The 27,377-nt window shown below is 41.2% G+C and overlaps 1 protein-coding gene across 1 annotated transcript in view; it reads right to left on the reverse strand.

Moving 5' to 3' along the window:
* Positions 1 to 27,377, reverse strand: part of pde4d (phosphodiesterase 4D, cAMP-specific) — a 178,800-nt gene that overhangs the window by 146,550 nt on the left and 4,873 nt on the right. Inside the window, exon 2 of the mRNA XM_035165121.2 lies at positions 12,971 to 13,027. Coding sequence (XP_035021012.2) covers positions 12,971 to 13,015 — 45 coding nt within the window. The 5' untranslated portion in view covers positions 13,016 to 13,027. The remainder of the gene's footprint in view (positions 1 to 12,970; positions 13,028 to 27,377) is intronic.

Consider the following 27,377-nt stretch of genomic DNA (forward strand, 5'->3'; position numbering starts at 1 on the left):
ACAGTCCGGTAAAGATTCCTTGCAATCAGCCCTGACAGGCCCATTTCGACCAGGCACTGCAGTAGTTAATGGAATTACCAAAACCATTTGACAGGCAGATGACTTACGTTGAGGCCCTGTTGTGGGTGCTCACTAATTTAGCTTCACCAATAGCAAGAACAACAGTGAGCTAAAATTATTTCCCTGTTTTTTCAGATTTTTGGCCTTTTCTTTTTTATGTATTGCAGGTTCTCATACTGTAGAATGATTGGCTGTGGCAAGCAGAGGCGCTCAATGGTGCATGCATAGCCTGGAGCAACCTGCTGGATAAATACACCTATTCGCCCTCCAAGTGCAAAACAAATGAATTATCCTGGCAGTTAGCACTATACGCTGACCCTTACAGCATTATATGTCTCTGTTAGGCCAGGAAGACGTCTTAAAGCACTCAGATGTGTGTGTGTGTGTGTGTGTGTGTGTGTGTGTGTATGTGTGGGCATGTCTGTGCATGTGTGTGGTCTTGTGGCAAGGACCTATACAGTCGCATTAAACTTGTCTTCCTGAAGGGATAAAAAAGTCCCCTTAATGTAAACCATCCAATTTCATGGTGAAGGCATAATTTAAGTTAAAGTTCTGTTTGGTTTAAGGTTTGGGTCGTCAGCAGGAAATGAATGTAAAACAATGTAATGTCCTGTGTGCGTGCGATGCATGTTTGTCTCTCCTCACCTTCCTTGTCGTGACTGTTCTGCCTCAGCCTCCATCGTGCACCCGAGTCACCTCAACACCCCTCCCTCCCTTCCACGCCTGCATCCATCAAGATGCCAATCTTCATCCAGGAAGCATCGAGCCTTTCATTGCTACATAATTACCTGTATTAGACTTATTGCCGTATAGATGGTTGCTCACAGAGGGGAGCAGGTGGGGGGGGCAACATGATTAACCCTCACTTTTTAGCAGGCGGAGGGAAGAGCAAGTAGACGATGAAGCTCACGACTCAGTGAAGTTAAGTCTGTATTGACGATGAGCTGCTGTCCACTTGGCAGAATGTTCACAGACCACTAAACAATTCATCTGGGGGCTTTTTGTTCTTTTTGGTGATCCTGACAGGGACACTTGTGCTATATTTACACTTGCTCTTTATCTTGTGTAATACACTTACACCATTCGATAAGACCACTCCATTTATGCACTTAAATCATAATTACTCCCCTTTCTGCTTTTTACTTGAATTCCTATCCATACGTTCGTAGAAGTGGAATGACTGAGTGAGAATGAAAAACACATCCACCTTCACCTTGGATTAACTAACTGAACTCGCCTTCACACAAATTTAGTTTGTTGCGTCCTGTGATTTTTAAGAAAAACATATTATTATGATATTTAAATAATAAACTAATAATAATAATAATGGATAGCACGTGAAAATGAGTTCAGTCACATTAAAGACCATGGGTGAGGACACGAGAGACTGGAGAGGATACAAAGGTTAGGACATCCAAGTGTGTGTGTGTCTGATTGTCGACTGTCGATAACACACACGGTCCTTCATTTTCACTCAAGTCGTGCCGTCTCTCCTAATGCCTGAAGTGGCTCTTTATGATAAGTGGGATCAGTGAAAGGTTAATTGGTCCACTGTGACTCTTCTGTGTGCTCTGTGTACATCATGTGCCAATCCAGCGGTGGTCGGGGTCCAACTGTTTGACCACGGGTCAGATTTTGCCTTCGGGTAATAAATTAACATGTGGGGAAATTGTTTTTTTTTTTATATTCTTCAGTTTTGTGGGAAAGCGTAAAAGTTAACAAAGGATGAGATTATTATATACGTATTTAAACAAACTGGAACCCCCCCGTTGTTCAAGTTGTTAGCCCTGACATGCAGTTTACAATTAGCCTATATTTACACCTTATTCATAGCAATTTTTTAAACAAGGGACTCAAAGTCAAAGAATAACTGTCTGCTTACTAATTGAATCATCTGTTGCTACTTCCTCGCTTATCAGCTCTGAGATGTGGTTAAAACATGGAAATACAAGGTTAGTTTTAAACTTTATCATTTGTATTTTCAATTTTTTTTTTGGTATATCTAAAGAGGAAAGGGCTTTGAGATCTAACCACTAATGAAAGTAAATTGATCAAACCCGACAACATGCAAGATACATTTTTGTAAATAAAAATGCAGCGGACATTCCAATCCTCAACAGGGCTTTTCCAACAAAATGATGTTTGATGAGTAATGTTGTTAGCTTTTGAGATGCTGCCTTACCATGAAAATAATGTTTGGTAACTTTAGGCTAGATTGGAAGCTAGTTTGAGTAGCATGCTATTGTTTTGTTTGCAGATTTCTAGAGCAGATGAGTGTTTAACACATGCTATACAGTTGGGTTTAGGATTTGATTCTGGAGGTGTTCATGATAAAACATGTCTGTCCAAATTATTTGCATTACCCATTATTAGGTCCACGTGGCGAAATCCAGAGCTTGATTTGCCGTTAGTACCAAGTTACAGTTGCCAAGCTACGACTTAACAATTATTATTTGGGGAAAGGGTTTGGCACATTGTACATTTAGCATGGCAAGCTAGTTTCCCAAAGTGTTGTGTCCCAATTCAGGGGCTGCCTACTTTGTAGGCTGCATTTGAGGACAGCTATCCCATATTGAAGGCTCCTTCAAATTCAGTCTAGAAAAGAGTCCTTTCATCGCCAAGCAATGAAGGCTCCGATGGATGGATCCGTCTTGTGGCTACAAACCTATCCCAGGATTCATTGCACCTCTGTGACTAACTATTTTTTAAATTGGTACTATCAGGCCAAACAGCTCATGGTACACATGGTAAAATACAAGGGCCATTAAAACTTTCTCATCACGTCCAACTGCACTGTAGCTAAGTGACAGTGATAAGGGAAGTGCTGGTGAAACAAATCACAGAATTGGGACAAGGCCATAGAGTCAAATTGGCTTCCTTTCTGCAAAGGACAGAAAAAATCCCATATTTCAACAGTATTTCTTCAGAGGTTTAAAATTGTTCATGGTGCCGTTAAAGCAATACTTAAGGTCTATCAATCAGCCTTCTGACATCATAATTACCTCTGTGTCACATAGTGAAGAAGTACTTCATTAACTTTAGAAAGATGTGGTTTCGGTGGACACTTTATGTGGTTTCCGTGGCTTAGGGAGTAAAAAAATCAATTCAAAATGGGTCCTGCTCTGACTTGAGCTCTTAGCTTACATGTGTTTGCTCGGAGAGAGAATCTAAGAGATGAGTTACTGTGATGACAAAGAGGTAGAATAAAGTGTTGGAGGAAAAAATGAGGATACTTTGATCATGATCAAGCGCCAACCAACACACAATCCTTTAGAAAACACAATGCACACTCTGCTTTTATTTGTGCTTTGTTGTGGAAATGGTTAAAAATGTATGTGAATTGGAATTCATTTGACAAAAAAAGTATTTACCACCTTTTCTGTTGGGGGTTGAAGCCTTTGATGAAAACTCATAATGCGAGGCTTCTTAAAAATGCAGGTGGTTCTCCGTTGGCATCGATATTGTGATTGAGCCTTGTCACTGTTGCACCTTTGTAACGAGGCTGCTGCTCATCATACAGGGGTTTTGATGAGCGCCTGTTTACCGCCCGCCGCCCTGTTCAACCTGCATCTCTGGGGGTTGAACTGCAACAGGTTTGAAAGTTACTCCCTCCATCATATTTTACCATCCTATCTAAATTAGTTCTTTTTTCTTTTTCTGTTGACCTTTTGAGAGGCAACAGAACATTGGCTGGGTGTTGCTTGGCCTTTCAATTTTTTTGTAACATGTGGACAGGACCTCAGCCCTGTCAGTGCTTTTTGTTTCAAAGTGACGCTCATATAGAATAGGTGTGAAATCATAAGTATGCAACGCATGTGTAGACATCTGAAATAGCTTCTTCTCCATAATGCATCTTTCTTTATCTTTCTGACACCACCTGCTGAGAGTGAGAGCAACACCTGAGGTGAGATGAAAGGCATTCCCTTACTTTGTCTCTGAGCTAAACCTTCACCATTATTTCAGAATTTGATGATATTATAATAATAACACATAACAACATTTTTACAATCCCAGATGAGCGACTGAATCCTATGATGATGATGATAAAATGCTCCAAAAAGCAGAGTGAATTGATCATGGATCAGGACGTGGTATCGCACCAACACCAAACTCATCGAGTGGATTCGCCGTGAGCTACTTAACAAATCCTGCAGTGTTTAGAGGCTTAGATTAAACTGAGGGAATGCACCATCTTCACTCCAAGCCAGGGGCAATCTGCGCCGCACTCGGGATGCGCATCCCTTCATCATCATTGCCATCATTCATCTCTTTGCTCTGAATTCAGCAATTGATTTTTATCAGAGAATAAATCTAAAATGGATTCTGGGGAGAGGCCAGGAGCAACGACAGAAGTGACTGGCAAAGAAGTTAACGCAGACAAAGGGAGGAAAGGAGAGAGGGTCTGAGGGAGGAGATGAAGAAGAAAGATTGCTATTGGAAGAGATGCGGTAAATCACCTTGTTGAAAAAACTATTTAGTCTTCCCATTTATCAGCTGGTATATGGGCAGTTTTTCTCTTTCTGGAAGCAAACACTATATTTGAAACAAAACAGAGAGAAAGAGGTTTTATCTATTGAGAGCTTCCTTTTCAGTCTCCTTACCCTCCTCTGCATGTTGACTCTGCATGATATGCAACCTGATTTATTCAGGAATATTTGATATCCATAGCTCATGTTACTCTACAATCCGAATTTCGAATGGCAGTCACGTGTTTGCCTTGCAGATGCTCTCTTAGTGAACCGGTTGCTGCAACAACACAGGTTTATCTGTCACTCCATGGCGAGAGTTGGTATTTACAGCCAGCCTGTTTGTTTTTACTGCTTGATCTGGTGATGCACATAGCTGTAAAACACGGCGTCCTGTGGGATAATAAAAATTAACTCAGTTCATCTCCTACAGTACACAGAGCTCGCAGCTCCACAGCAGCTTTCACGTGGAACGGGGTCAAAGGATGAAGAGAGGAAGGGCGGTGGGTTTGGACTGGGAATAATATACTGTTTAACTCTCTTTTTGTCTCTGAGCTATGAATAATTCCAGAGAAAGGTTAATATTACGGTCCATTATGTCCATACATGGGAGCAGTGTTTCTCTTTGGAGACATACAGTACAATACAACGCATAAATAAAACATAGGGGAGCACCTGTTAGGCTCGGATACTGCATTGTGACATGATGTGTTAAGTTTATTTTCAGCATCTTGGGATTTGTGGGGATTTACAGTGTTGCAGAGGGAAAGGATAATACAGGGAGGTGATGCCTGGATGATTTTTTTATTGCACACCATATACAGCACAGAGGTCCTCTCTGAAAGTGGCGGTAAATAATTTACACCTTTGCTGCTTCTCTAAAGGTCTAGATTCCCCATCAGTCATCAGAAAAACACCCTGTTTCATCACACATTTACTGTGTGAAACATACCCTGTGCATGCAGCTGCACCACACCTTGAGTGATGGTAAATTCAAAATCCTCCCTGTTATTTACCTACAGCTCTGCATGATATCGAGCAGCACCCCGCCTCCGGTGTAGGTATCTCCTGGGGTTGTTATATGCAAATTACCTTTCTGCTTTTTGCTGTTCCCAGCGCACATGCACGCCATTTTCTTCCCTCCTTTCCGAGCGTCGCTGTCTTGCATTTCCTTTTGTATTTGCATGCCCCCTTGGGCTGCACAATTTCAATAAACATGTTTATTGTAATTTGGATGTGACACAACACGCATTAGATTTAAAAAAAATATGCTTCTAAAAGTGTCCAATTTTGCAGCATGATAAAACGAGGTTGCAAAGGCAAAACAAACACAGGAGAAACTCTCACATATCTTCTGCTTCCTACATTCATCTCAGCAGCAAATGTGAGAAAAATGAGACGTGTAAGGAAACTAGCAGGACAGGTGATAAAGAAGTAACAGCTGCGTACTGAAGTGTTATATTGGAGGTGAGGGAAATTAATCAAATTCTTTCAAAGAGCCCCCCCCCTTTCCTAGTAGCCTGGGGCAGTAGAACAAACGTCGAGCAGGGGCCATGACAGGTCTATGCAAAGCGAAAGGCTACATCCATACCACTAATACAAAGCCATCTCTGTCCACACACGCGTTTCCACTTCGTATCAGTTTGAACTGACTTCCCAGGGCCCCAAAGGAAAGGGGGGGCCCTTGAGAAGCCTGAATTATAAAAAATTCTAAAAAAATAATAATTTATATTATTAATTTATAAAGTACTTAATGAAAATGGCTGAAACTGGCTAAATAATTCAATGATTGACTAAAATTTGTATCCAAAAATAGTGGAGGCTTCCTGAGGCCACCTGTCTCACCCCTACAAACAAATGGTTTAGTCCTTGCCGCACTGTTCTTCTGTAAACACAATGGAAGTGAGTGAGTGACTCACTTCAGAAGTGATGTTCAATTTGTCAGGAAAGCAGAAAAGAAAAGAAAAAAAGGAAAGAGAAAGAAAGCAAACAGAAGGCAGACACTGTTGACATATTTCTTTTCACAGAAAGGTGAGTCCAGCAATAACACAGGTGATTACACCGGGTCATACTGGCTGTTTGGGAGTTGCAGATTCACAGTTTTCTGATGCTCATGTAGCCGAGGGTTTAATTCGCCTTCACTGAAAGCTCATAGTCAAATAAGAACTGGACAGTGTCCATTTATTTTTCCACATCTACGCAAATTTCAGTCAAAAACAATAAACCACTTCCGTTAGTGTCCGTTCACAATAAAAGTCCCATCCAGATAAACTGCTTATCATGAAAGGAAACACACTTTCACTGACCAACCTTTCACAATAAGGCAACTCAACAAAATAGCTTACATTCAAGACTGGGTGATGTTCTGCCATGGAGCTTATCTTGAAGAGGGACATAAATGTGTGTGTGTGTGTGTGTGTGTGTGTGTGTAGAGAGAGAGCGAGCAAGAGAGAGAGAGAGAGAGAGAGAGAGAGAGAGAGAGAGAGAGAGAGAGAGAGCCTATTGCCCTTCACCTGAGGATTTTTACGTTAACTTTTAATATAACTACAGCCCTTCTGAGGTTTCTGGTGTGATCACTGTATTTCCTTGTATATAAGTAGTCTTGTGTACTCAAATAATTACCAGTACTATATATATTGAAGCCATGCATTTTCTGTCATATGTCAGTTTGTTTCATTATTGGCAAGATGTAACAAAATGAGAGATTACACCCCATAAAACTTTAGGTTGATGGGCTGAAAGCTGTATGTTAAACATGACATTTAAGTTTCTGCAAATAAAAAAAAAAGTCCAGTGAAGTCTTTGGTCAATTGTCTTTTATTATGCAGTAAGCATTTTCTCAATGTAGGGTATTTTTAAGGTGTGTTTTATACTTTAGGAAATAACTGAATACATGTTAAATAATGTTCTTTTTAGCATTATACTCCAAACAAACCTATGCCCCTGGTTGTGAGTCTACATCATCTTTTCCAAATCATCCCCATTTCTGCCTGTAGATTTAGTCTCAAACTAAAACAGGTCCAGCAGAGTTTCAAAACTTCTCAGTTTTATCAACTTCAAACTTCCAAGTAGTGTGGACGCCAGGCATATCCGTAGCAGAGACGATCCATTTTCAAACAAAAACATAGCAGTATGGACACATAGCCTCAAGCTGCCCTGAAGATAAAGCATTCGAGTCAGGATTGTTTTATAACAAGAAATCAAGAAAGAAACTGCATGTGTCCTCCATGTATTGAAAATGGTTTTGAATAACTTTTGACAGTAACAGGATGGAAACAGATTTATCCTTCCATGAATCCTTCATGTCGACCTTCCCAAGGCAGAGTTCACGCATCACTCTTCATGCATCAACTCCACATCCGTGCTGAGCACGCTGCCAAACGCCTCATGCAAGATTAATCACACTTTAAACGCAGTCAACAGGCTGTGAAATGAGAACAGTGAGCGGCTGGTAATTTCTTTATACAAGGTGTATACCAATAAATAAATATTGAGCTTGTCTACCTCCCTTCTTGCATGCATGATTGTGCACGTAGCCTTATAAAGTGCAGGCTCCACATAAACAATGGAACAGACTGGCAGACCCTGACAAGTACATGGGCACCAGACAGATATAACAAATTTGCACCATGAGTCTTGGCAGGGGAGAAAAAGACATATCAATTCCCTGTGTGCCTGAATATGTCCCCATTGCATAGAGCTGCCTGCTAATCCAATTAAATGGTTCATATATGCAGGAGATTGCTGCACTCTCTCATAAATAAATAAACATGTAGATAAGCAGTAGCTCAAAAACAATTAACATTGTTTGCACTCGGCCCAGCAAATGAGTGATAAGAGGGCTGCTGTTATTACATCAGGTATCGTAACAATGACCTCTGTTGTGTGTGTGTGATGCAGTAAAATGTTCATTTGAGAACAAAAATGAGGAAAAGTTAGTGGAAGGTGGATGAAGAGGAGAGCTGACTGAGATATTAAACATGTTGTTTGGCACAGTTGTTTTTACATGAGTATCGTTAATGACTCTCTTAAATCCTGAAGGGGATTCCAACAAGTGTTAAGAACAGGAGAAGAGGCTTCTGGGGAATTGATCACATCATTAACCTGCACCTCGTGTCGAGGGAGACATCTGTGAGAGAGAGTTGGGAATTGGGGAATCATAACGTGCTGTCCCGGCCATTTATTCCATTATCCCTTTTATTTTATCTCTGTCTGATGTCCTACTCATCCTTCAGTCATACCCCCTTCTCTGATCCTGTTCAATCTAATTTCCCAGCACTTTTCATTTAATATCCTGTCATCCACTTCCACTCTCCCCGCCTCCCCGCCCTCACCTGAATGTGGCGGGCGCCGACTGGCTTCAGTGGTGATTAATGTGAATTTAAATCATCGAATAGTTCAAGCCAAATCCAAAACCCTCCTCTTCCTCCTCCTCCTCATCCTACTCCTCCTCCTCTCTTCATGCACACTTCATATGCATTAAATCTATAAAACTCTTCATCTCTCTGGCTGGGTTGACAAACACTGACTTTCTGATTCAACTCGATCTTCATTTGAATGACCTGATAGTGGTTTATTAAAACCTAAAGATCTTGTGATTGATGTCTTTTACGGTTTCCCATGAATGTATAAAGCTTTAACCACTCTACAGACTTCAGATATGGCCACTGAAGTTAGAGCCGGTCCGTAAGCCATAGGTCTTGTTTGCATTATATCTTTAAAAACTATTTATATTTGTTTTAGTTGTTCATTATAACAGACTGAGGTTATGTTAATGGTATATGTTAAGAAGATTGGAATTGTTTTAATAGTCATGGTTTACACAGACAATATGGTCCTGCACTAAGTCCTGCACGGCACTTATTCGCACTTGTTGGTCATGTTAAATAAAAAGTACATTAATGTAACTACTATGGAGTCAACTCTTAATGTAAACATTAACATTTTAATGATGCACCATGTTAGAGGTTTACTTGTACTATTAACAACATGAGTTCTCTGAGAATCTTTTTCATATCCAGGCAAAATTGGAACTAAAGCTGAAATATCCCGAATCGATATTGAATCAAATCAAAAATCTAATCGAATTGGGACCTTGTGAATCAAAATCTAATCGTTTTGAGAAAACGACACCCAGTCATAGTCCTTATCCTCTCCCCTCGTCCAATCACCTCTCTCAAAACCCACTCTCTGAGAGAGGCCCGAACATAAGACCTAGACGCTTCCCTGCTGGGTTCTAATTGGTGATCAAGATGTGTGTGGGAAGAAGACGGAGCAGCATTTGGCCCATTTCTATTCCCTCATCACATTCACAGGGCCACACTCACAACTGCGTAACCATGGTGATGCTGATAAGGTGACTCATGACTATTCATCAATGGCGCTGCCTGATTGGACAGCCCCCGAGAGCCTTGCGAAACGTATTCATCAGCACAGCCCGTGTCCCCGCTCCACCTCAATATGCCCCCCAGGACGACGAGGGAGCGTCGCTGCTGCTCTCAGTTTGTTTTCCACAGTCAAGCTTGTCTTAGCCTCACCCTTTAATGTAATATGATGCATCTCTCTGAGCAGTTGTGTCGTTGGATGTTTCCCTCCTGGTGACCTCTGGCTTTAGGGTATCCCCACGGGAGACAGTTCATCAGCAGCATCGGTGAAAGTGACACACAGTGAACTCTCTAATACGGACACATGAATACAGTACATCTACGTTACATCAACCCACAGCACAGCACACTGTACAATAGAAGAGATAATGATATGGTTTCTGTACACACCAAGACAGAGTGAAACTGTGTGGGAACCTCAGCACCAGGCTGTAATGGCCCGTTTGACATTTCTGTCTGTTCCTTCACAATGATTCACTCAGGAATGTGGATTATGTGGCACAATCACAGCAGAACTGAAAATGCGTCTATTTCTTTCCCTCTGTTAAAAGAAGCCAAATGTAAATTTCCTCATGCTGCCAAAAGCGGTTTGTCGCCAGGAGCAGGTGGCGGCGACGGTCGCGTGCCAAGAGCGTCGTCAGCCATCTTTGCATTTACAATACAAAAGGTTAAAATGCGCCCTCTGAGCGGCAGCGCGTCTTCAGGGCGAACTGGACACTACAGTGACTCACTATCGGAAAGTGACGAGACTGGCTCAGGGCTAACTGGGTAGCAGCAGAAGCAAAGACGTGAGAGAAAGAGAAGAAACTAGAATGGCACTCAGTAGAACACAAACCGTTTGAATTCAATCACGCCACACCACAGATATCAGGCTCCTAAATAAACCAGGTTTTTCTGACAATGTTAAAGATGGATGAAATAAAAGATTCCTGGATCCGCCCCTTTGTCCGAATCTTTCCCATAGTTCTTTCGTGGAAATCCAACCAATAGCTTCTGCGTAATGGTGCTGACACCAAACAAATCAACCAACAGGCAATCAGTAGAGCGTATACCTCCTTCAAGTTCCCCTTGATCAGTTCAGGAGTTTTTTGTGACAAACAAACAAAACAATGAACAAACCGAGCGGACGGAGTGGAGGCAACAAGAGCTAACATTGGAGTTGCTTTCCAAGGCTGGAGACAGCTCTTGGTGAGAAAAGAAATGAAGTTTGATGCTATACTTGCAATGTTTCTGCTTTATCGGTAAGTAAACAGCTGTTAGTGTTGGAAAAGATAAGGCAAAAAAAAAACCTACATATAGCCAATTTCCTTCTGTCACTCATATTTTGATTGATATTCCAACTACAGTTTTTTTTTAAATTTCCTCCATGATGTCAGCCCATTTGAAAGACTTGCACACTGGCCCTTCTTTTGACCTTAAACTCAAGGTCAACAGCGATAGAATATATGATTGAATCTCTTATTCATGCATGGGAGGATAAGCCTGATAGCGTCTGCTGCTGCTGCTCCATCCCAGCTCCATCTCCAGCAGAACACCACGGCTCTGGACTCTCTTAGCTGTTTGTCAGGGTTTCCAAGAACCTGCCTATTAAATCCAGATGGATAGTGGCGGATGACGGACAGATTGCACTCAACTCTCGTGTGAAAGCCCACATACAGTCGGTACGATGTTGATGGTGGTGTAGCTGTTGTGGGGGATGGGTGATGGAGGAGATGCAGAATGTAATGAAATGAAAATATCAGTTTGGAACTTTTGTGGGGTTGTTATAAAACAGTGTGGTACTAAATATGAGATTATAACATTTTGAATTATTGGTTGTCATGTACGCACGTTGAGCAAATCTTAATGAGGAGAAACCACAGCAAAAATCTGAGGTGTAGAGTTTGTTGATGGTTATTTATTTTGTCAAGCAGAGCTGCAAAAATTTGCTCATTAATCAATATGTCAGTTGACAAAAAATGAATCAGCAATTTTTATTTTGATAATCGATTTATATTTTCAAGCAAAAATGTCAAACATTGACTCGTTTAAGCTTCTCAACTATGAAGATTAATTTTTTATAAAATATATGTGGGCTTTTGACTGTTGGTCTGATTAAACAAGCAATTTAAATTGAGATATTGTTTATCTCTTACAGAACAAACTATTAATCACATAATGAAGAAAATATTGTTGTAATGACGGGACATTTGTCAGACAAAAGCCAAACCTTTTACATATTACATTACATTGCAAACAAAGAGCATCTGTCTCAGGCTTCACAAATAAAAACTGACAGAAAAAATGATCTGCTTCAAAAAACACATCGGAAGTTCGTTATAATCATTCCAACAGAAAATTAAGGACAATTTACTAAGAAGTATAAAAATTAAGCTTTTTCTTCGAGCATTATAATCCTGCCTGTTTGAAAAAGTAATGATAATGCACCTGACGTTAACTGTGTTAACTCTCTTCACAGGGACAATATGCTCATATTCCAACTTTGTGCAAAAAATCAATCTTTTCTTGTGCATCATTACAACATTGTAACCTTTTTATAATTCATGATAATCATGCAAAATGTAGACTTCATCTCAATAAATCAGTGATCGACATGCAAAATATCTCAGTTTCCTTTTGAGCAGCAGAGTGAGTTCAGTTGACTTCCAAGTCTGCTCCAAATTAGATTCTTTTCACATTCGCTCTATGTGTCAAGTTCGGGGGGGTTTCCATCTCATTTTACCACTAATGACCGACAGTGGTGTAAACGTCTGAATTCCCAGTTCTGTTATTAACTGTGTCACAGCTTAGATGTTAAAGTTACCAATAAATGCCAGAAACATAATATGAATGAAGACACACGGTTGCGTAAATGTACATTATTACAAAGCCGGTCATAATTATATGTATAATAGTGTACGATAGAAGATATGACGTAAAAAAACATATAACATAAAAAGACGTAGGGACAAACTACGTAACACAAAAAAAGGATTTCAGGGTTGTGAAGTTGTTTAAAGGAAAAAGCTAAAAGAAAGTAAAAGGGAAAATAAAGATAAACAAGAGATGGTTTTAACTTACACTTTCCCGCTGGCTGTCGTCCATGGACCGGTCATTCTTTTGCATGGTGTGTGCCACCTTTAAAACAGGCAACAGACAGAGAGTTCATCAGAAAGAAGGCTTGCAGATAATAATAATAAAATAATGATAAGAATAATAACAGTTGTTTGGAGGTAGACCATCCCAAAAATGTGCCCTTTTTTATGTATCCAAAATTAAAAAGCATATCAATATGTCTGCTACATTTTCTAAAATATAGCTTTAAGTTAATTCATTTATTTTTTGGGCCAAATTGACAAACAAACAAAAACACAAACAGACTGTACAGTCAGTGGAGAATTCATATGCAGGGTTTGAAATTATTTTCCAGTAGAACTATCTTGACAGGCTGAGGTAAGTTTATACAACCTCTCAGGGGTTTTACGGTTTCAGAAAATAAAAGCTTCGATCTCCTTGACAACTATGTACTTGTGCATACATGTATGTGTGTGTCTGTGTGTGTGTCTGTGTTGGTGAACAGGTGTCATGCTGGGATTCACTGGCCTATTAGAATGCATTAGAGTGTAAAAGGTAAAGGTCAGTGAATTATCAGCCAGAGTTACGCAACTCTGTTCTGTTTATCTGGCCTAATAACCCAGAGCCCTGCCCCACACACACACACACACACACACACACACACACACACACACACACACACACACACACACACACACACACACACACACACACACACACACACACACACACACACACACACACACACACACAAAGATAGCCAAAACCAATTGTGCTGAGCTGGATGTTCATATCCATTCACACAGTGTATATTATTGTGACACCTCGAAAATCCTCTTGTACTTCAAAGGGATAAATAATCATATTCTCAGTGTGCTGTGATTGGTCCATACATAGGAAGTCTATGTCTGTTCAAGCCTTCCTGTCACGTCTCACGTTTCTTCTCTTGTGATCAATTATTGAGAAAATAGGAAGAGAATTCAGGGCTCCTCGTTTTACTCTGCTTTTTATAACAACGGTCCCTGTCTACTATATATAGGCCTATTTTTATCCTGTTTCATGTTTTTTCTGACAACACTCACTTCATTTGTGGTTGTCTGTGTTCCACAGTCGAGATGCATAGGCAAGCAATGGATTTATATCAGCCAATCCCATGCAAAGCAAAACGTACACCTGCATGTCACTTGCCATCAACTACATAAGCCGTCATTTCGTTCCATGAGCTTGGAAACGAAACCAACTTCTCTATCCCTCTACCCAGGACTGATGTATTTTCAATGAGAAATCAGCCAAACAGGTCACACATGAACCCTTCTCTCCACTCTTTAGCTCAGGCACATCCCCACTAAATAGATGTGGCCAGGTAATTACCACGGATGGAAAAACAGACAGAGCTGGTCGGATAGTCCCCATCGATTGGGCTTTGAGGAGAGGAGGAGGAGAGGAGAGGAGAGGAGAAATTGGTTATGACATTGTGCGCCTTTGGGGTAAATTAACTATCTTTCATCATGAGAAATGTTTCATGATATAGAGCATCATGTGTATAACTATGTAGAGAAGCCAGAACATGCAATATACAAATGCATGCACATGGACTACAATATACATCTTAGACATTGGTAATAATGTTTGCAATCCTTGTCATGTTATTTTTTTACTTAGCACACTATATGTTGCTTCACTGCCTTTCCACTGATAATCAAAGAAGCGTCCAATAGCTACATGTACAGATTTTTTCGTGTTTTCAGCAGTTCATCCATTGTGAAAATACCGATTTGGTCTTCTACTCTAAATGCACTTCTGTGGAGCTTGCTGCACGTAGTCTGAAAAAAAGCTTAAAATCTAAAAGGTTTAATGCAACAAGACAGATAATTATGCCCATAGATCACGAAATGACCTCAGGGCAAACAACAGCCTTGATCTATGCTCATATTCCGTCACTTCTGCAAGTGTTAACTGCTATGAACCATTATGATTAACTGCAGTTATTTGCAGGGTCTGAAATCATAACTGATTTGTCTCAAACGTTAAACGCAGGAACAGGGCAAATATGTAAATTTGTAGTCACCTCACATTTACGACCCCTCTGCAGTCATTAAGTGTTTATATTAATAATAATAACGCAGGTCCTTGACAGTGCCTGTGTGCTATTGTTCCACTGCCCAGTCTATTATTTAGAATTTGTCCAGACAGCAGTATTAACCCTCGTGTTGTCCCTGGGTCGGATTGACCCAGAGTGTGTGTGTGTGTGTGTGTGTGCGTGCGTGCGATCATCCGCAAGCCCTGGCCGGTCAGGGTTAGGGTTAGGGTGATTCTCGATTCTCCTGGGGTCATTGAGACCCACAGAGAAGCCGGTGTGTTTCTCCCGAGATCACAATTGGAATCAGCTGTATTGTCGAGCAAATTGACCAATTCCCCACCCCCAACGTGTGTGCGTGTGTATAGGGATATAAATAGATTACTAACAATAAATCCGGTACAAGTCAGGACACGTGTGCCGTTCTCCCTGACCAGGTCACGATGTCACGTCAAGCAAAGAGCAAGACCGAGAAGCGGACCCAGAAGCGGGCCCAGAAGGGAGACGGAGACGATGACGACGACGACGCCCGCGACGACCCGCGCCCGTGACGTAGCCTCGACGTTCCGCCTGTTCGTCACGCCGACGGTAGAGAACATCCTCCTTGAGATGACGAATCTGGAAGGTTATCGAAAATACGGCGACGACTGGAAAGGGATGGACGAGACCGACCTGTGCGCCTACGTAGGGCTGCTGCGGCCGGGCGATATTTCGTGCCACGATGCCGCTCAAAGTCTTTCACACGTACTCCAGACTGCTGCGCTTCGACGGCCACGGACAAATTGGCGGCCGTGCGAGAGGTCTGGGATGCGTGGGTGGCGCGGCTGCCGCGCCTCTACAACCCGGGGCCCGAAGTGACCGTGGACGAGCAATTGGTTCTGTTCTGAGGTTATTCTTTTTTTACGTTTTTTTTATATTATTGTTATGTTATGTTATGTTATGTTACGCCAAATCCAGCTACGCTTGGAAGATGCAAGTCTACACCGGGCTGCTCGCGGTCAAGGGAAGAGAGGTGTTCTCCTCCAGGTTCGCCTTCACGCCCACCACCACTCTGGTGTCCTACATCCCAAAGAAAAACAAGAACGTGGTGCTCCTGAGCACGTGGCATGCGGAGGCTCACAGCCAACAGCCGGGGGAAGCAGGGACAACACAAGGGTTAAGGCACTAAACAGCTGTTTATCGGGGTTGTACGCTGAGCTCAACACATGTTGATGAAACTGACAAAGATGCAAACTCTTCAGGAACTTTGTGTCTTAGTGCACACCACATTGTTGTCATTACACAAGTCACTTAACAAAATACAAAGTGTCGTGATTCAGCTATAAGTTATTCCTGGTAGCTGTGTTAGTTTAAGCATTAGGCTATTTAGTAGTCATATTAGCCGTTCCTGTTTTCTTTTGGCTAGCTGGTACTGGGCGGGGCTTATCAATTAAAACCCAGGTGACCTGGTGTGGGATTCTGATGCTGAACAACCGAGACAGAGAGAAACAACCTAACATCGGAGCAACTATTATCTTTAACCGTTGTGATACGAGCTGACGTCTGAAGCTAGCCGGGCAGGCCACTAGTGGGGAGCTCTCGATCGGAGCTAGCCGCTGTTTGCTGACCCAAGGTAAGTCGCAGTGAACCAAAACCGCCCTTCATTCTCGTTACAGCTGCTAAAAGCTCTATCGTGGCTTGAATTACACAAAAGCAAATGAAATTTGCCGGCTCATATCCTCATTTTCCATCTATGACCGACGATTGGGCCAAAGGCTCCAAAACACATGACGATTCCCTGAAAATAATAAGCGAAACAGCTGGAGACGCGGCACAGATACAAGGAGCACAGGGGGAGAGGTAGATGAATACAGAACATCACAATCTTCATCTCAGCCAGCCATTCTTATTATTATTCACCTTGTTTTACATTCTCCTGAAAGGTGCACTCAGAGGATAAATGTACTTTGGCTTTCAAAATCTCAATTAAAACCGGAGCTGATGACTGCTCTAGCCTTTTTTAAATCTTCTCCACCAGAGTGACGTGAGGTGGATGAAGACTGTTTGTGCATTTTGTGGGCTCTCTGTGACACAAATACTTTCTCTTTCTCGTTCAAAAGCAGTCGGGCCTTGTCTGTCTGTGCTGTTGTGCAGACAGGTATTATTTGTGAGTGATGGATCAGTGTATCCACGGGGGGGTTGATTTCTGTCTGGGCTCGAGCAATAGTTAACGTGAGGTGGGATCAGGGCCACAGATCCCCCCCAGCAGAGCGATCCAGATACGGGGAAAAGACTGCCTGCTGCAGATGCCATTCCCCCCATGTCCCTTTGATACATCCTCTGTTGGCTTTTTCAATTAACTTCCTGCCATCTTTAGGAGAGCGATGAGAGTTTATCCTGTGTGATCACATTAGGCCAGTGAGCAAAAAATGAGCTGAGCAATGGCTTCTCCTCACCCGGCGGTAGAAGGTCAGGTCCGTCTAATGTGCTCTAAATTTCAGCTGCCGTGTGAAACGTCTCTTTTCCACTTGTCGAGCTCCCACAGCTGCTTATTGAATAATCGCTCAAAAAGTATCTCAGCCCTTTATTGTGGCCATTCAATCAGCTGAGATGAGCGGGCGTCGCTCTGAAAAGAGAGACTTTTATTCTCCCTGTCGACAGATCTGCAAAGACAATACGAATCAACGATGCATTTTTCTTTTTGTTCAATTTGTCAAGCTGCTGGTTGGAGGAAAGTAACCTGAAAATTATACATCACTGACATTAACATACAAGCTTGGATTCTGAGTGCTTAAATGAAGTGATCAGTAAACAAATCAGTCAACGCTCCATCCTTATACTCTTCAAATTAAAATAAATTACAGCCCGTACATGGCAGCATCCTCGGCGTAAAGAGGCACTGACACTTGTTGTCGTTCGCTAAAAGCTCCATCTATGCTCCATCCATGCACCATCCAATCAGCCTCATTCATTCCCAGCCTTTCACTGAGGTGGATGCCTGGACTTCTTTCACTTATCTAAATATGTCAGCGGGAAAATTATTATCACATTGATTAAGAAATTGTATTTAGGTGCTGCTGATTGCAGCTTTAAGAACTCTGCTTTTGTAGAAGGGCCATTGTAGGGAGGTTTTATAATAAAGAAAAGAAGCCTGGGTGTTGAGAGGAGAGCGGCAGGCTGCACGCCCACCGACTGGGGCCAAAACAACAGCGGTGGCTCCTCCAAGTGGTGCTGCAACCGCTAGACACGACAGTGGGAGGAAAAAACACAAAAGAGGAGTCTCAACTTCATTTGATATTATCTTGTGTGGAGAAACTCGACTGTGAGCCGGATCTCCAGCAGCCGCCACCTTTGTTTTGCTGACCTTGTCACCAAGAACCACCACTAAGTGCCGCAGCAATCCCTCCATCCGTTCATCACATAAATCAGCCGCCATCAGACCACTGGAAGACTGTCACCTCCTGTCAGACATTCACATGTTCACTGGAACTCCCAGGCATGCCAACATACATGTGAACACACACACACACACACACGCCCTTGAAATGCACCCTGCAAATAATAGATGAGGGCTGTCACTGCATTGGAAGGAATTATGACAGTTGCTATTCTACACTTGGAATCTCCACACTTGATCTCATGCAGTGGCTGTATAATTTACCCTCAAGTGTGCACAAATTGAAAATGGCTGAACAGCTCAATTTCCTCTCCACTCACTCCCGTGGCACCTTGTTGACAGTGACGAGCCCTTTGTAGCAACTCGAAACAATTTCACGGCGACTGGACCAGGCATGAAGACACAATAACATTTACTTGAAATGTAAATTAGCTCTCGCACCTGCAGGCTCCTTGAAAATAATTGTGTTTCATCCCGTCTGTCGTCTGACGGACACAAGTGTTCGTCACACGTTTCTTTGTTTGCTTTTTTTCTGCTGTGAAATTGGGGTCATCAGATGTCGGGAGTATTTCTGAAAACAGTCCAATATATATACGCCAGCGCATCGATAATGAAGCTGGATCTGATTAAAATAACATTACATGACAATAAATTAATTATTTTCATTTATTTCTATAATTCTCACTAAAATCTGACAAATAAAAACTGAACACTGCCTGTTTTTTAGCTGTGTTCTTTTGGAAAAGAAATAGCTCTATCAAGTAAAACATACAAATGATTGTAGAGAATGACTGTTGGGTTATTTTGTCTACACGTGGACCTTATTGTGTATTCAGTCTAACTCCCATTAACCATCTGCTGAGCAATGAATAAAATGTGATGACGGTGCACCTGGTAGGATTTTATCCAAAAATGTGATTGCATCATCACCATAATAGAGATGCAAGAAAGAAACACATCACCACCAACAGACCATTTACACAAATTTTCCTTTTTTTACATTCAATTTTTTCACTGGAATTCATGAATTAAGTCAAAAAACGCTCTTCACCTGTTGACAAATTTGCTAAGCCTCATGTAGTTTGTGTCATCAAGGGTCATCACGACTTTTTAAATTCTATCTCTTGTGTTTGTATCACCACTAATCACACGCAAAAGTTCAGTTGACTCGTCATGAGGAACATCATCAGGTGGAAACAGTTGTATAATATTCTCTGTGACTCTGGATGGAGTTCTCCAGAGTTTGACTTTAAAAGACAGAATCATTCATCAGCGAGGGTGTGATGAAAGATGTTGAATTATGGGAAATGTATGCTCTGTAGCTTTTCTAAGAGTCAGAATATCTAAGAATCTGCTGCCTCGATTTCAAGCATCATCTTTTAAAACAGCAAAGTGTCTCAACTAACTTTAAGTGCAATACTGAATCACTGGACTACCCGTTAAACTGATAATCATGACTATAAATGTTGTAAAATGTCACAATGTTTTGCAAACTCTCACTTGGTTTTAATACCGATGAATCTCTCCAGAAATGATGCAGGTCTTTCAGATCACTGCAAATACTAACACCAAAACCTTTTCAAGATACATCCGCAAAAACCAGGGTCATTATCAGTCCAATATATTGTAACCCTGATATATTTGGCACATAGTGGAGCGCAAAGGCCCAACAGTCCCCTTAAAATGACAAAATATGTCAGATTTAATGTTAAAGAACAAATAAAACAATAATTCCTATATCTGCCCCTTTGTCCGCGGCCATGCCAAAGTTTAACGGGTTCTTTTTTGGCCCATTCCCAAGCCTTCCATCAAAGATCATGGAAATCTGCTCAGTAGATTCTGCATAATCCTGCTGATTAAGAACAAAAACTAACAAACATGACCTCCTTCTCAGAGGTAACACTCTTAACACACTTAAGGGGGGATTACACTAAACCATTTATCAATTATACTGTTATTTAATTAGTTTGGACATAAAGTGTTGCCTGTAAAGTAAGAATCAACATTTTATTTTACTGCTATTTCTTTTAAAGGCCGATTTACCAGCTCTCTGGATGAAAGAGGCTGTTGTCTGTGGCCTTTAAGACCCTATTCTGTCCTGCTGTTGTCTTATACTGCTGACTGAAGATTAAGGAAGTCTTTGTGTCAGCAGCAGTTTATTGGTCACCATGGACCAGTTAAACCGGAGGGTGGGCTGTGAACAGCCTGCACAAAATTACCACACACTGTCACAGTCAGTAGAATTAGTGTGTTGTGCATTAACACTAGAGTGCAAATGACACGCTCAGCAACAACTTTCTCCACATCAGAAAAACGACGTACTTGTTACATTTTAAAGACTCACACAGTTGAAATGAAATCATTCTGTAGATGGATGAAAACGATGGGCTGCACTGCTTTGAAGTTGCAGCAGGGGGCCCCAGAGAGCTATATTTGCTATTACTCCTGGTACACTATAATAAAGAATGGGTACATAATAATACTACATAAATATACATTTAAATAATGATGATTAATTAAGAAAGATAAATGGTAACAACAATAATAATAATTTTAATTTCACTGCACCTTTCTAGACCTTATAATGTGTCACAAGTACACATGAATAATCAGTAAAACAAAACATTAAAATGAGATTAGGAGACACAAACACAGATCAATGTATATTAAACAGCATTAATAATAATGCATTATACTGTACATCCAGCAGTTAGAGTTCCGCTGATGTAAACTTGCAGTTTTAAGGATTTCTATATAGTTTTTTTCTCATCTTGAACTGGAATTAATTTCTGTTTCCATACCACACACACACACACACACACCACTGTCTACTACCCCCCTCCTTCCTATAAACATGGCCTACTATACTGCCTTATGACATCAGTGACCCAGGGCAGTGGCCCTGCAGAGCTGGAGGGATGAGTCACTCCTAGTATCCACACAGCCCAACAGCAGGCACGCAGCGGTGAGCTGAACCCAGCCTGAATCTCTCCCATCACATGTGATTCAATATGGACGGCTGACAACTGAGCGAATGCTGTTTCCTGTGCTGTTCAATGTAAAGGTTGTGAAAACCAGTTTTTCTTCCAAGCTAATTATACTGGTTATAGTCGGAGAATGACTGGCAGTATAATTAAAGCTGGCTGCCTCACCATCCTTTTCCATATGTTTATATGAGATCGTGTAAACACAGCTAGTAAACCTATAGAGAGATGCGTTTATGTTAGGGGGATAACATTATTCATGCTTTAAGAATGATTAGAAGAAGCCTTTTCTATTCAATAAACTCAAAATCAACTCAACTGCAGGACATTGTCATCATATAATAAACAAGGATAAAATCTAGTTTACTGTTGTGTATTGCTGCTTATTATCAAGCTCACAGTACAGTCCTATCATCAGAGGTTTCCTGCACACACACACACACGCGCGCGCGCACGCACGCACACACACACGTACACACGCACGCACACACAAGAAAAGAAACCTGACTCTGCATCTTAGCACATCAGAACATCGTCACCCAGGGTGACCGTGTAAGATTTGTCCCTCGGCACAAAAGCTCCTGTATAAATGTGTCTGTTCTGTCGGTGCTACAGCTTCTTCTCTCCCACAATATTTCATGCAGTTGCTCAGAAACCTGGACTCTGTTTCCATGTGTGTTAAAAACAAGATATGACGAGAGAGTTGTTAAAGGCAATTTTTTATTGGGGATGATTTGTTTTTACATCATCTCTCAAAACATACTTTTACGGAAGGGCTTAGATGTTTTTAGTTATTAATATGTGTCTTTTATCCTTTTCCTTTGAATTTGAATTATTTTACTTGTTTTGTTTTCTTGTACTTTCTTTGTACTCTTTGAAATGGCTGTTTTAAAATGTGCTACTCAAAATATTTAATATTATTATTTTGTGAATCTAGTTTTCATATTAATAACTTTTTTTCCGTGTACATCTAGTTTGCACTATTTCACTTTTTTGAAATAACTTGATGCGGCAACAATGTTTTCCCAGTTTCACAGCTTCTTCCATTGAGAACTTCAGAGAACGACTGTCGTTTTCAACCTTTATTTGATGTGTGTTTAGCTGATGGTGCATCTACACACATAGTGAGGGCAGAATATAGTGTTTCAGTCCTTGGGGATCCACACACATTTAACAACACTATCTTCAAAGCCAGAGTTTGAGCATCAGACAAAGATCCCTTGCAAACTTCACTCTAGAGAATTGTACCGCAGTTCCTTTGAGCTGTCCTGAGAAATATGGTGCACAGAAGTGATGGTGCGTGTGGTGGAGGAGCTCCCTCCCCTGGGTGGGTGATGTGGATGTTACTCCGGGTTAAGGTAAGCAAAGCAGACAAACCAATCAGCTGAGCTTAAATCTGTCACAACTCTGCCGCTCTGAGGTGATTTGTCGTCTCTGATCTCTCGTCATGTTATGTAAAACAGGCTCCCGTCCTCTGAGCCCTAATTTGGTCCTGGATCACAAGAGGGGGAGCCAGAGAGCTGATACATATCTGTAATCTCATTTTTATGAAAACATTTCCGGTGGCAGAAACTCGAGGAGGGAGGGCAGGGCTGATTTCTCTAGTGAACCCCTGCAATGAGCAGATTTAGTTGGTTTGAAAATGCACCAAAACCAGAGGGAAATGTTGGCATCCTGTGTGCAAAATAACAGATGACCATAAAACCAAATGGATTCCAGCTGATGCAGGAACATCCAACTTGTTCATCCAGAAAAAAAACGTTTTGCAATAATTAGAGCTCAGCTAGATAGCCAGTGTCTCTTTGATGATTCAGAATGAAAGTGAAATAGCAGAACAGATTTATAACTCTTCTCTCTACACTCGGTTATTTAAACTATGTAATTGGTGCATGATAATGTAAAGATGGACATTTTTTCACCCTGGGTTTTTCTCAACAAGTCAACGGAAAAGTTCACTAGACTTCACAGAAGCTCATTTCACTAGAAACATCCCTGCTTTATTAAAGGTCACCTCACACAGCTCATACTGTACATGCGTCTATCCATTAAATTACGCGCGGTACAATAAGTTTGTAACTCGAACATTTGTGCGCCTGATTTATGAGATGGAGACGAGTGTTCACCCATCTTCATGCTACAGATCAACATGTTAAGAGACACGAGATTCATTTAGGTTCAGCCTGAGGCGTGTGAGCCGACATCCTTACATGGTTACGTCGAATTAGACCCCGAGACCTGACTTCACTCCTCCACCCACTTTGGTGAGGCGAGGAAACAGTGAGTGGGAGTACGAAGGCAAAATAAGATGGTGACATTTTAGTGCGGAGAACATTTATCATGGTTGAACCAGGAGACAAATGAAACCAGGAGCAAACAGACAAAAAATAATCTTCCGTTATTTTACACAAGCATCCATGTTGTAATAATTAAGAGAAAATTAATATGGACCAATGTGCAGTTCTGTTTTATATCCATAAATGGATTAACAAGAGATAAACTGCTTGAGGACGGAGGATAAGAACGTGATGTAAAAGTGATGATCTCGTCAAATCCTCTCTCAAAAGGAAGACACTGTGATAATAAATTTAATAAAACAATGTTGGTCAATCGGTCTCATGGAATAGAACTATATTATGATAAATGGATTGCAGTAGTGCTTCTCTAGTCTTATTGACCACTCAAAGAGCCATCAGGGGCTAATTTGGGGGTTAAGCGTCTTTCCCAAGGACACTTTGGCCACACCTCCTGAGAGACGACTGGTGCAGGACACAAACAGAGATGATATTTGATCACATGTTTATAGGCTTTGACCATAAACTGTATGTATAGAAGGACAACGCATCTCCACTTTCTTCCACTATCCAGAAATTAAGCCAAAAGATATAAACACTGCCATCTTGTGCAATTAGAGCCAGAATCTGTACAGTTGCGATCAGGGGATGGAGCCGTGGTAGCGAGGTCGTGCTCGTACATCGTGAGTCAGTCACAGCCGTCAATCATGACCTTTCACCCATTTTTATAGCATCAAATGACTAATTAAAAAGCGTGTGAGTGATAAGAACTAAGCAAACTGACAGAAACCATCATTCATAAAAATGTATTCGACGTGTACTTTGATTTTTTAATTTGGTCCATTACTAACATGGAGGAGGCAGGATTTTAGACCTATACTGCAGCCAGCCACCAGGTGGCGAACCTTGGCATCACTTCTGGGGAGCTGTCATGTCTCTGGCTTTGACTCCATCACCCACACACACACCAAATTAAGTTCAGAATGGAATAGGGAGTGACAATTATAATTGTCTCCTAAATCCCATGTCACGTACAGAGCTGGACATGTGGAATCAATTTGTGTGTCAAACACCCATCAGCATGTCGGCATTCCCCCGGAAAAGCTCATCCACACCCAGCAGAGAATTAACTGTAAAGTGAGATGAGTGAGGTTTATCTAAATCCTGAAATCCCCCCTCTTAGGCAGCAGCTGACTGACTCCACTAATACAGCAGGTAATCTTTAACCGATGTTATAAATGCAGATCCTCTTGTATAAGATTCAATCTGACAGAGTAGAAGCAGCATAAACCAAACAGCTGATCAGATGTTATGATGGTGTGAAAAATAAAGAGAAGCAGCCACACTAACCAACAGCAAAACCTCTATTCCTACTCATAGCTAAACCATGTGTCTAATTAACTAGATCTCGCTCTTGCCTGCACTCCTGCACTCTTCTGTTTTTTATCACTTTCTTTATTTTCAGTTTTTTATGCATTTTTTATATTTAATTTAATTTCTTTTTTCTATAATTATTTAATTTCAAGACAGATTTTTCAGGTTTTTTTAATCTCAGTGCTCAAACATAAATTATCATATTCTATAAGTCAACAGCATGAAAGCAACACACACACAAGATCGGCCAATTCCAAAATGGTTCATAAATAAAGGGCCAGTTTGGGGGATTTATAACCTATTGGCAGAGAAGTAACATAATATTCACAATTAGTGAATAATAAAACTAAGAATTCTTGTGTTTTCTTGATCTTAGAATTAACCTTTAAATCTACATAGGGAGCGGGTCCTCCTTCATGCAGTGTGCCATGTTTCTACAGTAGCCCAGAATGGACAAACCAAACACTGGCTCAAGAGAGAGTGTTTTTACGTTACCTGAAGGCCACTGTAAGTTCTCTATATGTGCTTGGTAGAGAGGGTGAGGTGAGGGGTGTTTAGTTGGTTGCAATATCCAACTTCCCCACTAGATCCCAATAAATCACTAAATTTATGTTGAAAGTAGGCGACAATAGCAAATAACAGATGCAAGAAAAACAGCTTTAGTCCAGACGGTTGTCTTCCTTATTGATATTTAAACTGGGCAGAACAGACATTGACTCAGGTTATAGGCACCTGACGATCGACCTTTTCCTGAGACATTATTTCTATCATCACACGAGATACTAACAGAAAATTCCATTCATATTCCAGTTAAATGTCACAGAACCTCGGCTGATTATGACTCACATCAACATTATTTCCCACGAGTGGACTCATAACCAGTTCATGCGTCATCAAGCAGTTGGTAACTAAAGTACATGTTGATGTCTGAAAAATGCTGTGAAAACTTCAGTTGGACTTTCTAGTGCGATTAAAGCTAGGGTTGGTAATCCTGGAAAAGCTAGAAAAAAGCGGGCTACAGACTGAAAATAAGGCAAACTATACACCCCACCCCCTCACATTGGCCATGAATGTGCACTGACAAGCAATTGCCGACTTTTCAGTGACTCGTTCGCTAACGTCTCTGCCTTACTGGTGTATGTCTCTCCGGCTGAAGACTGTGGTAAGAGTCCGGGCAGGATGCGTTCAAGCAGGTCGTTTAGTGACAGGTAGGCAGACGTGTTCATAACAGTCCTGCGACTATTTATATTCAGATGACTTTCAGACAACCCTACCTTTTTAAGACATATACATACCTACATAATGTGAGTAAGGTCAAAAATACTCGACATGTCTTATTTTTAATATTGCTTATTCTGAATTTGACCTTATTCCAGTTAAGGTCATCAGAATATGCTGTTTTCATGGCAATGTCTTATTCAGGCTATTGTTTTGATCAGGTAAGTATATGAATATTGGTGTCTATGTAAACTGTCTGAAAGTGTGCAGCAGGCTCTTTGTTTGGAATGGCTATAATCTCTTTGGCCTTTTGATATGGGCACACAACATGAGCTAGCTCTTTTCAAGTCTACATCATAACTCCACCCTTATTTCAGGAGGCAAAGAACTCAAAGCAGCAACAGTGGAAACACCAACAAAATAACTTCCAAAAACTGTCCTTTGACATAATTGGACTGTTGTTAGGTGAGTTTACAAACTGAGTTTAAATAGACAAACTTAGTGAAGGTGCATCAAATAAGTGTTTCAGAGAGACGGATGTTTGACATGAGTGTGGCAGGAATCATTTACAATGTCCTGGACCTGGCAGGTTTCTTATCAGGGCCGTGACCTGATAAATTATACAGGACACCTGACCAAACGCCCTTGTTTTGATATAGCCTCATGCCAACTGGCAAGCACTCCCTACCGACAACAAAGCATACGTGACGTAGGTGTCACTCACACAATGTAAACTTTGTAAAGACCATAAGCTGAAGTGAGTCATTTTTTGGTAATTGTGGAGGGGAAAAAAAGTCTAATAGCTGTTGCAGGGGGAAAAAAAGAGTTGAAAAACCCATGTGCCGCCCCTGATGTTTATTCAACCCTTCCTTGCACAAACACTGGCTGTCAAAGGCACTTAACTCCAATTACTCTGCAGTGTGTGCCCGATACGAGCAACGCAACCGGCCCTCAGTGAGAGACAAGCCGATATGTTGCAGTGCATCTCGATCCAGTTGTTACTCTCTTTTTCCTACTGTTATAGGCTCTTTAAAAGGCTGAATGTTCTTATTGTGCAGCTCCTAAACTTTTCAAAGTGGCGTTCAAGGATTTC

The sequence above is a fragment of the Hippoglossus stenolepis genome, chromosome 9 (assembly GCF_022539355.2).
Source record: "Hippoglossus stenolepis isolate QCI-W04-F060 chromosome 9, HSTE1.2, whole genome shotgun sequence".
Classification (NCBI taxonomy): Eukaryota; Metazoa; Chordata; class Actinopteri; order Pleuronectiformes; family Pleuronectidae; genus Hippoglossus; species Hippoglossus stenolepis.